This window comes from Aptenodytes patagonicus, chromosome 2 (genome assembly GCF_965638725.1).
Source record: "Aptenodytes patagonicus chromosome 2, bAptPat1.pri.cur, whole genome shotgun sequence".
NCBI classification, from domain to species: domain Eukaryota; kingdom Metazoa; phylum Chordata; class Aves; order Sphenisciformes; family Spheniscidae; genus Aptenodytes; species Aptenodytes patagonicus.
The window spans coordinates 83,980,283-83,994,528 of NC_134950.1; the positions used below are offsets into that span (position 1 = coordinate 83,980,283).

The 14,246-nt window shown below is 41.6% G+C and overlaps 1 protein-coding gene across 2 annotated transcripts in view; it reads right to left on the reverse strand.

The window, feature by feature from the left end:
• Positions 1–222: 222 nt before the first annotated feature.
• The window catches only part of ANKH (ANKH inorganic pyrophosphate transport regulator), a 110,273-nt gene continuing 96,249 nt past the window's right edge, over positions 223–14,246 (reverse strand). For both annotated transcript variants that reach the window (XM_076330361.1, XM_076330362.1), the window contains 3 exons: positions 13,237–13,360; positions 12,548–12,647; positions 223–10,296 (listed from right to left, as the gene is read on the reverse strand). In XM_076330361.1, coding sequence (XP_076186476.1) covers positions 10,180–10,296; positions 12,548–12,647; positions 13,237–13,360 — 341 coding nt within the window. In that variant the 3' untranslated portion in view covers positions 223–10,179. The remainder of the gene's footprint in view (positions 10,297–12,547; positions 12,648–13,236; positions 13,361–14,246) is intronic.

Here is a 14,246-nt window from a genome sequence, read left to right on the forward strand (position 1 = left end):
TAAAGAGCTTGTCTTGCACCATTTTATGGATACCCTTGGATTTCAGTAACTTCAAGTTAAGACCTTGCAGTTGGCAGCATCATGCTCGTAATTCAAAAAAAATTTGCGTGTTGGATTAATTTCTCACCAGGAGGTATACTTTGCTTGTTCCAAATGAGAAGAGCACTTTAGACCATGTCAGATTATGAGAATTAATAAAACAGAAGCAATCAGAATCATGAATCATATGCAAACTGTTAGAACTTTACTTAAAGTAATTAGAATATGAAAGCTATTGGACAATATTGGAGCACAGATCCCCCCCCCAAAGAAAGCATAGATCATTCTTTTTAACAATGCAAAAACATACACCTCTGTTAAATACATAAACAGCACTCAATTTTAATGCAACACGTACTTTTATACTTTTGACCTTAGCAGTCATTTTAAAAGTATACGAAGTTTTAACCTTCATCGGTTTCTTTAGAGTTTAAAGAAAACCCACATGTTTAAAGCAAAGCAAAATGGTCATTAAAAAACCAAACCAGTAGCTTTAGCGTGTACAAATTACAGAAAGCAACATTTATTTTGAGAGAAATCAACTGGAATTCTACAAGTATGACAGAAAATGATGCGTGAGGTAACATTTCATTTAAAATCTAGGATCCCTGTACTGTAGTCCCAAATGGTGCTCTGGCTTGACACCTACAGTCCTTGCAAAATTGACTTGTTTAAGTAGTCGAGGATGGCTATTAGGCACGCTGCTTTGCATGAAGACAGCTTTATCCTGAAGGAAAGAATCTGAATCTGATACTGAAAGATACTCTGAAAGGAATGAAAAACAAGTGATACCTCTCAGGTGAAATATGCATTTGCCTAGTTCTCAGATTGACCTTCAAATTACAGAAATGAACTGAAAAAATGGGGCTTTTTCTCTACAGAAAGGTGTTTAGAGAATTGACCTTAATCCCAATGCAACTGCAGCATGCCCTAACGCGTGGCCAGCTACTGCTCTTGCCTCTTTCAGTGTTGTAAGCGTGCTGAGAACAGAACAAGACATTGTCCTGCAGAATACTCCATGGTCAGAGGGCCAGGTCAGGAAAAGACAAGGCCCCCAAGCATCCTTTCCCCTCTTTCCTGAGCAAGAGTCTCCAGACTTTGGGCTGCCCTTTTTTAGGATGCTGCTTCCAGACACTACTGCCCACTCCCAATTTTAAAAGTGTTTCCATGAAACTAAAAACAAGTCAATTTTAGAGAACCCAAAGGCACAATTAGAACATGCAAATATGAATTCAGTATTTTTAGGCATTTCTGTGGCGCTGTTCCCTGTAGTATCCAAGCATTTTTTACCAGCATTAGTGAATTTTATCCTTATAGCACCTCTCTGAGATTGGAGAACCTGCTATCCTTGTAGTATTACTCTACAAATGGTGCAGTCTGACCTCACACGATGTGGTCAAAGCTATCTCGAACCTCTGTTCAGAAACCGCATCTCCTTTGAGAGACTTTCTGGGGGTTACCTCTACGTAATTTGGTTCTCCTCCATGATGATTCCCTGCTGTGAAGACAAAATAGTCCTCGTCTTCTGCTGTGCCCTTTAGGTTTTGCTCAATCTTTGTAGTTTCCTCCTAGAGTGACCTTGTTGCTGGCCCTGCTCAAGACTGCAAAGATGGAGAGAGCAGGGTGTGTGGAGCTTGCTTCTTTCTCCATTGCAAAAAGTGTGGCAAAATTTGCTGTCTTTTGTGCTCCTAGCACTATAAAGTTTGGCTTTATCTAGTAACTAGTATCTAGTAACACTGCCCGATAACCTTCAAAGGCCAGTGAACCTTTCACTAAAGATGGTAAATGAAGGGGTTACGGTTCTCTCTGCCCACCAGTATGGTCCTTGCAGGATAATGCAGTGCAGGGCGCTTGCAAAAGACACTTCAGCTCATTCATTTGCGGCCATCTCTCCCTCTCTCTCCACATACACACACACTCCTCCACACTCACTTGCTCACACGTGCTCCTCCTCAGGCACTCCCAGAAGCTTTCTCTCCAATACAGATGAAGCAAGGCTTTCTCAAGGCTTGGGAATGCTGCTAGGCTGTGCTGCCCGAGCACCATTAAACACATTTCAGCCATTCCACCACACAGAGTCGAGTCTTTGGTCTCCAGTTTGGATTTCTGTGGCCTGTGGTAGTTAACACGCTCTGCCATTGTTGCAGAACAAATAACACAAGCAGCGTAGGGGGCTCTGACACTGCCTGCAACCCCAACTTCAAGCCCACCAGCGACGGGCGTCTGTTTTTTTCTCCTCCTCCGAACAGCCAGCTCTGGGGAGGATCACTGCCGCCAGCTCACGCCCAGCGGTGGAGTGACAAGCCACCAAACCGTGTCCTTCTAAAGGAGCTCTGTGCTTCCTGCCTCAAGCCATCCTCCTCCTCAGCAGACGAGCTCTGGGGTCCTCCAGCCATGCCTGTGTTTCTTACCACGAACCCTCCATAGGCTCCTGGCTTCAAGAAACAAAGGCAGAGGCAGCAACACCAAAAGCTGATCTAAAATAACAGAGCAGCGAGAGCAATGTTCTGAAAGATCAAAACCTGACATGATCTAAGCTTGATTGTCTTTATGACGGTGGTGGGGGTTTCTGCCCAGTTTAAAAACACAGGTTGAATTTCGCATCTTGTGCGTTTGCTTTTTAAAAATATACAAGATATTGCAGGTAGATTTTTATTAAACCTAAAGTAAGTGAAGTGCACTTTGAACTACGTTACTTAAAAGATGATCAGATTTATTTTGAAAAGCTTGTTGATGGTAATAAGTAGGGGTATGTCACCTACAAAAATGTGTATCTACTTTCAACTTTTTTTGGAGGTTTTGCTTTTGCAATTTTGTGGTGCTTGCAAACTCTGCGGATGAAATCAGTTGATCTAAATAACCAGTAAACTTATTGCCTGTAGCCTTCCAATTGTTTCATTATAGGTTAGGAAGGATTTTTTTGTTTATCGTAATAGGACACAAAAGCAGAGTTACATTAGTGCTGCTTTGGAGGGCAAACTACAAAGTTGAGCAATGCATGTTAGTTCCAGGCTCTGCCATTTTCTGCATGTGTATATACACTTTACTTTCCACCCAGACAGTATTCTCATTAAAAGTTAATGCAATTAAAATTATTTTTTTCAGTTCTGCAATTTTTTCTTTGATTTTCTGTTGTGTTCTTGCTGAATTATGGATAAAGCTGTTGTTCCAATTTTAAAATACATCCTTTCCTAAGAGGGGATTTATATGCTCTCATTTGTAGATAGGCCAAACTGTTTTATTATGTAAATGCATTTACTTTGCATTACGTTGATTACAAAGGGGACTTATGAGAAAGGGTAGCTTTTTTTTAAAATGCTGAATGATGCACATGAAGAGAGATGGGAGGAAGCAGGTAATAGATGCAATTGCTTGCTGGTTTCAGGCGTTTTTGCTTAGAGTTAATTGAAAAAGTGCAGTACAGTACTCAAATATTTCGTCTGCAGATACAATAGCTTATTTTTGCTTTGCCCTCCTTGTGGGCTCCCAGAGGGTGGGAGGGTACTTTACAGCTGGCTCTGCAATATGAAAGCTTTGTCATCAGCAAAAGAATCTGTGCAGCTCAGATTTTTGCTTAGATATCTACATTGTAGAGCCCTAGTAGGCACTGTCTCTCAACCCTGAACTGAAAGCCTAAAAAAGGCAAGCAGTCTCAAGTCCCTTAAGAAGAAGGGACCTCTCTAGGTTCCCGATTGAATCAGAGGACAATTTAGGTCAGAAGGGGACCGCAGGCAGTCATCTTATCTAGCCCCCCTCGCTCAAAGCAGGGCCACCTTAGACATTGGATCAGGCTGCTCACGTCCAGCTGAATTTTTAAACTTAATGGATTGTCCCTGTTAATCAGGCTCTCCAACTCATTAAGTTATACATTTAGTTGTGAAATATATGAAGTCTTGTGTTTCCCAGTGCTTCAAACTATTCTGTGCTGCTCTGGGGATGCAGTGCTAACTTTGCTGGAAAAGTTTGGGTCGTGGTCTTATGGATCATTAGAAAGTCACAAAGTGGCTGGAGTTAAGTAATGAACTTGAATTAATTCTTTTAATTCTTGATTTTAAATAAGGACACCCCCCCAATTCCTTCTACTTCTTGGCTCTCCTTTTCAGCTTAGCAAATGAAAAGTAAAAAACAGTCTGTCAAAGAAGAGGTTTGTTGTAAGCTACTTTTTAATCACGGCATTACTTGACATTCAGTCAGCGTGATGATTACATTTTCCTTCTCAAAATGCCAACAGACAAAATAAGCCTAGCAGGAGCCTTCAGAAGAAAATAAGGAAACGTCTGAAGATGCTGAACTAGGAATGACAGAAAATAACAATGAGGTGAAACTAATAAATTGATTTGAGCAGTGACAAGGCTTGGTAATACTAAGGAAAACTTTCCCCTCAGGGTTACAAAGACAAAAGAGCACCTAGAAATATACCACAGTTGTTCTGTTTTACTGAGATAGAGTGGGTATCTTGATTATGAAATGCTGACACTGATGCTCACTCTTTAACTGTACAATTAACTTGTACAAGCTGCAGCCAAAATGCCCTTCTGTGTGAGGACGTGCTCCAAGCCAAGCTCAAAGCTCCATCTCTCTGCCCCCGTATTTTGCCTTTGGCCTTTTTGTTCAGAAGGTGCCAATTACTGAGAAGTCTGGCAATGGTTTTGCTGAGGAGTGCATCTATGCACCGCCAGTTGAACTTGGGTCTCCAAAGCAAATCTATGCAAGCTGTCCAAACCCGAGCGGAGAGCCAGGGCTCCCCCTGCACCCCGCGCCCTCCCGCTGCTCTGCAGTGCTGCTGCAGGTCGGGACCACGCTTGGACCGAGTTGGCTGCTAAGCTGACAATTCTGCCTTGTTTCACGATGCTGTCAGGCTGCAATTGAATACAGTGTGTTGCAGGGCGCAGAATAAATTTGGAGCTCCTTTTCCCGCCGGAGCTCTTCCATGAGCCCCCAGAGTCTGCTCTGCACCGCACCCTGCCTCCGCGGGAGCTTGCTTCCTTCAGAAAATACGGTATTCTGCACTTGAATTCCAGTAAAAAAGCAAACATGAACATTTTATGGTTAAGCTGGTATTTGGGTAATGCCAATTTGATACCAAAATCATGATAATTTTGTCTTTTGTTTAACTAAAGTTTATGTGACATCTCCCCAATCCAGTCCTGCCAGTTACGCAGAAGCAACAAGCCATGCAGTGCCTCCTCTTTGCATGTTATAAAACCTGCATGTTGGTATATTTCTGCGTGAATAATCTTCCAAGATGTTTCACACTCCTCTCTCTGATGGCTCCTCTGCTCAGAATCCAGAATACTTAGAAGTGGTGTCTTATGGACACATTGCTCCTTGCCCTTCAGTCCCTCTCCAGGGCAGCTGAAACGGCAGCAGCCACAGCTCTGATGTTTTCTGCCCTCTGACTCACTTCATCTCCACGCCATGCTGTTGTCTTTAGGATGGATATACAATACCCATAAGCTTTTCAACATGTCCTCTTTCTCTCCCATTCCAGCTTACTGATCTAAATCATGCTTTAGCTTACTGGTACAAGGTCTGCTGAAAGGGTGTTTTATGTACTCTTTTATGTAGCATTAAATTGCAATTTTTTTAAAATGGCTTAGTATTAGTCCCAAATTAAGATCATGTTTAGACTTGAATCCTTGTTCCAATGAACTATATAAAGGCCTTAACAAAAATGCCTGCGCAACACTCTCATATACACACCCATATAGATATGCATGGCTTTCCAATACACTAATGGCTACTGCAACTATGCTCAGATAACACCCAGCTGCACTCAAATCCGTGCCGATCACACCACAACCACAAAATCTCAGTGAGAGACGGAGCTGATGCTGCCACCTCGCCATCCCCTGCACTGCCCTGCATTTCGCCGAGGATGCCGGCGGCGGGGCCGGGATGCTGGAGCCGCAGGACACCCCGTTCCCATTGCCACCTTGCAGCCCAACGCAAAACTATGCCTGGCGACTCCGGGCGCCTGGGCCTGAAAGCATCCTTTCTCCCTTCTTTTTAAGCACAAAAGAAGGCGCTCTCGCCTTCAAAAGGTTTCTGTTTGTGCGTCGTGGCCTGCCCTGAATTGGCTGCATTCATCAGCTCGCCCTCTGTCTCGGGCTGCTCCCTCTCTGGCTGCAGATTCGGCAAAACACCAAGCAAGAGCCAGATATAAATCTCCCCCGCTCCAAGGAAATACTTAGCAGCAAAACGAGTAGAAAAGAAAAGACTTCTCTGTTACTCACCCAATCCTCTCACTCAGGGTGCTCTATCTAACAAGCAGGCAACTGAGCGCTCCTGCCTGGAACGGCTGTGCCAGGGGGACGGGGCGCGGGGCTGCCCCACGCCTGGGAACCTGCTGCTGTGCCCAAATGGCCTCAAGCACTGGCTGGGAAATGCAGAGCTTTTTCCATCAAGTCCACTGCTTGGTAAGCGTGAGAGGCCTGCTTAGGGCAGTGAGGAAGGAAAAAACCCCAGTGTTTCCTGTTAATTCTGCAAAAGGAAAACTCAAGACAAGTTAGCACAATTTTACGTACGTATTAAAAGCCAAGGAACATTAATCCACAGCTTATCGGTGTTCTGCTCTTATTTCCCGCTGTGTGAGCTGTTCTGAAATTTAAGATGTAGGATGCAGATCAACTTTGTTCCTCTTTTTATTGTAACTTTGATGATTGTATAATTCAGTAATTCTCAAGAAAGTTTGGAAAGGCCAAGTCTCCACATGAATTCATTGAGATGACTGTGCTCCGGCTCTCCGACACAGAAACTTAACAGGTTTCTGTTGTAAAATATTTATCACAGATAAGATAGCCATTTCATAAGCAAAAACACAAGAGAGACAGCTAAGCCATTTTACTAGAACTCGGGAAAGTCCTTTTGGGAAGGAAGAGGTGCAGGACAGGGTGTACACCAGCATCTGCCTGAGAGAGACACTGGAACCAGTAACGCTCTGGCTGAGGCTTCAGCCGAGGAGGACGGCTGCCCGCTCCCAGCCTGTAACCCATCAGGCTGGCTGCTTCACCAGCCCAGCTGAATTTGCCACTGGCTGGGAGTCAGAGCAGTGAGGTTTCAGGTGGTTGCTGAAGCTCCTGACCAGGAGTACCCAGAAGCAGAACCAGAGGCTGCAGGGAACAGGGCGCTCCTTGGGCACGCGCCGTCCCGCTGAGCACCCTGCCTGCCCACGCAGCGAGTACCTGGGCCGGCACGAGGGGCTGGTTTGGACTCGCTCGTTCCAGAAACGTCAGCGTGTTTTGTTAATCCAGCAGAGCAACGTAAAGAAATACGTGACCCGCAGGAAGCAGAAGGAGATGCGATGCATGCGTCCTTACGTCACTGCTTGAGTTCTTGCCCAAATCCCACCATTCCTGCGCTCATTTGGTATCTTGCAGAGTAAAGGACTATGACGTATTACCCACACAATTGAAAAAATTACCATTAGTTTAGTCCTGTATAACCAATAATTCAGTTTTTGATATTTGTTCATCTTCTATCTAAAGCAAAAGCTTCAGTGTTTCATTTAATTTGTTTTCAAATTTTTACTTTTTGGTGCAATTATTACCATGAAACCTACATCGGTAATGCTCAAAATTCTTCAAAAATAACTGCCGTTTGAATTTTAGTCATGTACCAAAAGAAGTATTACACAAAAATATTTTCTTGCTTTATCTCTACAGTTCCTGAAAAACTGCATCTTGTGGACTTGGATGCAAACGTACTGGAGAAACCAAAACTACATGAATAGAGAAGACCTCAAATGGCCACCGTGATCTGTAACAGTCTATATACACGTTATATACATATGACTGTTTGAGAGCCTGTATTCATGAATGTGTACAGTCTACATACTGCACAAAGTTCATTTGTCTGAGGGGTTTTTTTTTTAATCTTTTTTTTTTTTAAACTACTGTCAGAAACAAGGAGAACAACCTTGTGGTGGCACAGAAAACATGTGGTTACTGGATTTAGTCTTACCCTCCTAGTGCCACTGCTCATTAACCATGAACTGATTTTGCAAATCTCATTCAACACAATAATTTCTACATTTTTTTCTTATTGCATTTGTACATGTAACAAATTAGTACAAATGTTTACGATAAAATGTAAAGTTCATTGATACAATGCCTTTCATGACGGCCATAACTGGTTACTAGCCAACTCTGTAGTTTTTCAGAGACATTTTTAGCTGAACTTGGAAAAATAGGAAATGTATTGTAGCTTAAAATAAATGTACATAATATACAATATATATATTTATACACATGTGTATGTCTACATACACATATATCGATATAACATTTAAAGTAATGTTTAGTTTTGATCAGTTCTCTGAGTGCGGGGACTACCTGGCAAATAAATCTAGAAACAGAATTTGTCCACAATTAAATAATTACTTCCACAACTTAGAAAAATATACTTTCACTAAATAAGGTTTAAATTAACTGATTTATGGATACGGCATGGAGGATAACGGTTTCCAGACTCTGGCACGATTAAATCTGAAAGAACCCAAGCTACTACAAACCGGTACCGAACGCTGCCCCGCAGCCAAACACGGAAGAGCACAGAAATACAAGCTGCTGCTGCAGCCATCATCGGTGGCACCCAAACCCTCTCTGGTTCGGTCACCTCTTATATGGGCTTCATTTCCACCCGATACCAGTCGCCCACCTGACCTCACGCTCTGTTATTTAAGGCCCACTTCAACCACAACGACACAGCGCCTGCCGCCTTCTCCAAGTACAGCGCTTGCCGAGTGATGTGAGCAGCTCCCCCCTTGCACGCAGCTCTTGCCTTGAGAGCTAACATATGATCAAGGTCCCTTATTAACGACCTGGAGGACCGTCAGTACTTGAGCTTCACCATATGGATTTTGATCTACTGCATAGGTAAATATATTATAGCAAAACATACATATGTGTGTGTGTATATATATAAGTATATATACATATACACACGTGTGTGTGAGTATGTGTACATCTCTATATAAAAAATTTCATGGAGCTATGTGTAGTAATGCGATATACCATGGTATCCTGCATACGTTATCGGATTTTTTTTTTTTTTTTTAGTATATAGGCACCAGAAATAAGTATATAGAGCAAATCAACCTTTAAAAATTAAAGTTAAATCAGTGGACAAGAACTTTGGTAAAGCTTGTCAATATTTATTTTTTTTTTAATTCAAATACAGTCAAAGTCTATCAGTTGCCATCGCCCTCTTCACAAGAGGAAAGTGCATGTTTGGTTATTTTTCTAAAGAAAATTATACGTAAGGTGGGGCTTAACGATTCAAGAAAATTCTGAATTAAATGTTTACATTTTTCAAAAGATTACTATCTTTCTGATGGAATGAAAGCTAAATAGAGTTCTTGTCCCATGTGTATTTTATTTATCGTATGCATATATATATAAAAATATATATATATGTCTCTGTTTATGTACCTGTGTGTGTATATACACATCCACACACTTTTAACAGGAGAGAGGAACCTGTTTTTCTCCACTTTGTACATGGAGACTTACACGTTCCTCCCTGTTTTGTACCCTGTGCAGTATAAGCTTTAGCGATGAGGCCAAACAAAAAGATATAGTTCACCATAGTATATTAGTTTATGTAGCAAAGTAATTTTCAAGCAAGTAAAATAAAGCTTTGTATTCCAAACTTCTTTTCCTTAACATTTCTCATAAAGAAAAGGAAGGAAAAGGAAAGAGGGGAGGGAGTAGGATTATGGCGGTAGCATTGAGCCAGTGGCACACGTGCATGTGCATGTGCGAGTGTGCAAGCGCATGCACACGCGCGCACACACACACACACGCACAGAGAGCAGGGCTTTGGTTGACAAATGCAGATTGTCCAGAGAAGGTGGATGCATAAGTAAGGAAGACTCTACAGTGATGCAATTGTATCTTTTATGTTTGCATGGAGTGAGAAAACAAATTCAATTGGGGAAAAAAAAAAAGCAAAGACCTCTCTTTAGGTCCCTCATCAGTGAGAGCATACTCAGTATGCTAGAGAATTTATCTGAAACCTTTTAAATCAAGGCCTCTTTATTACAAAAATAAAAATGAACAAACAAAAAAGTATGAGAGACGACAAGATGCTGAAGTGTCACTCCAATCGTCCCTGCAGAGAACAATTGCATCCCATTTATTATTCATTCTCTTCTCTCATTTCTACGATGTCTGTCATTTCCTCTGTGTGAGGCATGTCGGTCATTGCAGAGTCTTCACCTTCTGTAGCTGCTTCATTCTCATTCCGCTTCTTTTTCTAGATTGAAACAAGTGTTTGGAAACCTATCAGTAAGTTGTGCATGAACAGCGTCCTACAAACTTTGGGCACTGCGAGAAGCGAGGTGCGAATAATTTTTGGGGGGGGGGTATGTTATTAAGAGCTAGAATATTTGAGTCATATTCATGGCTTGTCACTAATAAGTTGATTTAACTTAGAAGGTTTCCATAACCTTCCTGGGGCTCAGCTTTCTCCTTTCTAACATAAATGCAATAATAGAGGCATTTCTTATGCTAAGCAACATCCAAAACAGGCTTCAGCACGACTGGAGGGAAGAGAGCATCTGGAATCTTTTACATCACGGATTTTTTATTAAAAAAAAAAAAAGAAAAGCAAACAAAATATGAGAGAAGATAAGCTGCTCTAGGGAGGGAGACAGAGGTGGCAACCTAATTTCTCAAACGTCAAACTTCAGGAATTTTACAAGGTGTGAGCATCCTGGCTTTTCTTGATATTGCTGATCCATTGTGAGCCCCCACCCCATCAAGGCCAAGTAATATTAGAGTATTTTTGGCTAGCAGTAGCAGGAGGGCATTCAAGAGTCCTGTGATTCATCCAGGATGTCCTGGATTAGTAAAGCTAAGAAGCATTCAGCCCCGCTACAAAACAAGTTGAAGCATCTGTTCCTCATTATCCATTTCTCAGCAGGCTGACTAGTTTTACAGAAAACACTTGTACAGCTGACAAAAAGTCCCCCACAGGTATTGTTGATTCAGCTGAATTGGGCATATCAGAGTTTCAAAATTTGAGAGGTGTCTACACAACACTTGATTTGCAGATCTCAGATGCCGCCCACTTATTACCACTGTAGGTGAAAACAAGTTGGTATATACAGCTACCGGTTGGCTCTGCCACTGTCACGCTGGCTGTTGAGACAATGCTGTCAGCTACACACTAATTCTGGTAAGGGAATAAATTAGGTTGGCACAGTTATTATTACTACTACCTGCACTCATCACTGCAAAAAATTAAGTACCATGTCCCTGGCCAGAAACGCACTATGAGCTATTTCTCTAACAAACAAGCGATGAGGAGGTTAGTCCCAACAGATGTATGTTGTGAAGCCATAGGCCAAGAACAGCCATTTCCGTGTCTACAGTTTTTACTCTTTGGTGCTCAAGAAAAACATGACAGCCTAATCATGATGGAGATCAAGGTCTTCTATTTCCTTATGAACCTTGTACACTTTGGTCTACTGCCATGGCCTGCACTGTTAATACATATCAAAACTGGTTTTAGTTTGTTCCAATATAAGGCTTTTAGATGTTCCATCTTCCGTATTTTTTTGCTAAAAATAGAAGTGATGGGCATCTTCGCTTGGCCTTTAGTAAGAAACCTAATTAAAAAAAAAAAGCAAATGCATAGATTTTATTTTCTGCTCCCATCCACAGAGTCCTTCTGCACCACGGAATGATGTACACACCACGCCATTTCTGCTTGGTGTTGGGCCTGGTGCCTACACAGTGCCTTGAACACATAACTGGAAGGGTACAATATGCAGGTACTGCGATGTACCCGGTCACCTAGCCAATATTTATCCTGTGTTTGACTTCATTTAGTGGAATATTCTTTGAAATCCATGTACCACTACTACTCCGTACATGCAGGACTGTAGTGTGTGAAATATGTAAAAGTATGCCTATGAGAAATCCTCGCCTGTTTAAGTATTTGTAAGCTCTTATCCTCTACTGCTGCAGGAGTATATCTTGTTTTAAGCCACTTCTTTAGATGGCAAAAAGAATAAGCAACGGTACTTTTTGTCCATTTTCAGCAGAGCTGGTTTTGTAAAGAAATAAAAGTATACATATATATACACACATACACATACACATATACATATAATAAGCTTGGATGAGTAGTTCCTATGTCTATATAAAGAAGCTATGTTGTACTGTAGTAAGAGATCTACGGTGCAAAACAGGTGGTGGTAAGGATATGATATCCATGATACACGTTTTGAGGAGCAAGAGGTTTACTTCAGACCAGCATGTCCCATGGCCTGGTCCCATGGCCTGAACGCCCACTAGCAGTTGGAGGGCACCTTTTGGTTTTATTTCAACCCAAAGAATTCCCAAGTTTGCACACTCCTGCGACCGCATGGGGAAGCAAAGCAAATTCAGTAAGTGGGGATGCTGGGGAGTTACACTTCAAAAGTGTACTCTTAATCTGAACTAAAATCCCCTATATTCATCAACTGCTTTCACCAGATCCCGCAGAGCCTAATTTTTACCTGTTTCCGATAGACGTAACAGGCTGCTATCGCAACCATGGTGGATTCTCCTACAAAACCAGCTAGAAGGGATCCTACTCCAAGAGTGGCTCCATGAACTCTGTGGGCGGCATAAGAAGAAAGTCGTCATGGTTGTGTGAGAATTCATGATTCATAATTATATTTCCACTGGCATATAGAATCAATCTGTTGTTAGAAATATTTCCTTCAAAGACATAATACACTGGCAAAAAGAATAGCTGGTATTTTAAAGGAGTTTTTTGTTTTTTTGTGGCTTCACTGTTTAAAAGAAACACATGCTGAATCAAATTATGGACTAAGAATTTAAAGTCTTGTACAGAGTGCTGTAGAACAGATTATTTAACTTATAAACAAGATATTCTTCCATTAGCTTTCTTAACAGTGCATTTAATAGAATGGAAATAAATTCTCCGTAGGATACATGTTTGCCTCTCTGCCATCTGCCTATTTTTTCAAAAGGGACATCACTGTCATGCCTGCCTAGAGCAGTCACACTTGTGAATTTGTAAATGTTTCTTTTCCAGATATTGATACTATTTAGGCTTTATATTATGGTTAGTATTTGGGGAAAATGTTCTGAGCTACCCTAATTCAGCTATTAAGTGACAGGAAACAGGAATGAAGAGGAAAGCAAACCCATCAGCTCTGTGGAGAGGAGAATGATTTACCCCAAGTAAGGCAGCACAATGAGACTGGTGATGAGGACGATAATCCGCAGCACTGAGCTAGGTGCCAATACAAATGTCTTCTTTAGAGTCATCAGCCAACCAGTCAAATGCGCTCTGACCGTCACTGTTCATAAACAGGGGAAGGGGAGGAGATGGGAAGACAGGGAGGCGAGAGTAGTAAAAAAAAATCAGTCATCTCATATGAAGCTTTTTCATGCAGAGAGCACTGTTCAGAAATAACCATGGTGAAACTTGTTTCTGGTAACACTGGGAAGCCCTACTAGAAATGAAGTAGATCTTGTGTCCAAATTGCTTTAATATACTGATTTTTGAAAACACAAAGCGCCAGTTGTAGACAGCAAGCCTTACTGAGAGCTGTTCTCTTACAACCAATTTATTAGATGGTCCATCCTGTTTTCTTCACTAAAGGAACATCCCTTCCCTAAACAGAAATCACAGCAAGGAAAATTTTCCCTCTAGCTCCTGTGTGGTACACGGTATAACAGCTAGTCACAAAAAATGGTATCTCCATGTACCTATTCTTGTATTTGGAGTTTACCTTTATTACAAAACTGTCTTGTTGTATAAGAAGAAAACACTACATGATGTAGCATATGATTACAGAAGTTAGAAATTTTTTGAGGGGAAACATTTTGATTACTGCTGTCAAGCTTGCCTCTCTCTTGAATACGGGCATTAACTTTTATTCTATATTGTTTATGCTGTGATGATATCTGAAAGTGCCACTGACACTGGCAGCAGCAGGAGAGACTAATGGAGGTGATGTTATGGTGGAGCTGGTCCTAGATGCTATTCCAAACAGTTAATTTCAGTCTTGGCATGCATGTATTGCTACTGCCATTCATGTGTGTGCTCTTGGTCAGCTACAATAGACAGAATTCTGACTTTTGACAGTCAGAAATCTGCCTAATGACAGACTGCTCTTACTGCAACATTTGTATCTTGACTACCGATACAGTCTTGGTCTACACCAACTTCAATAAAAACCG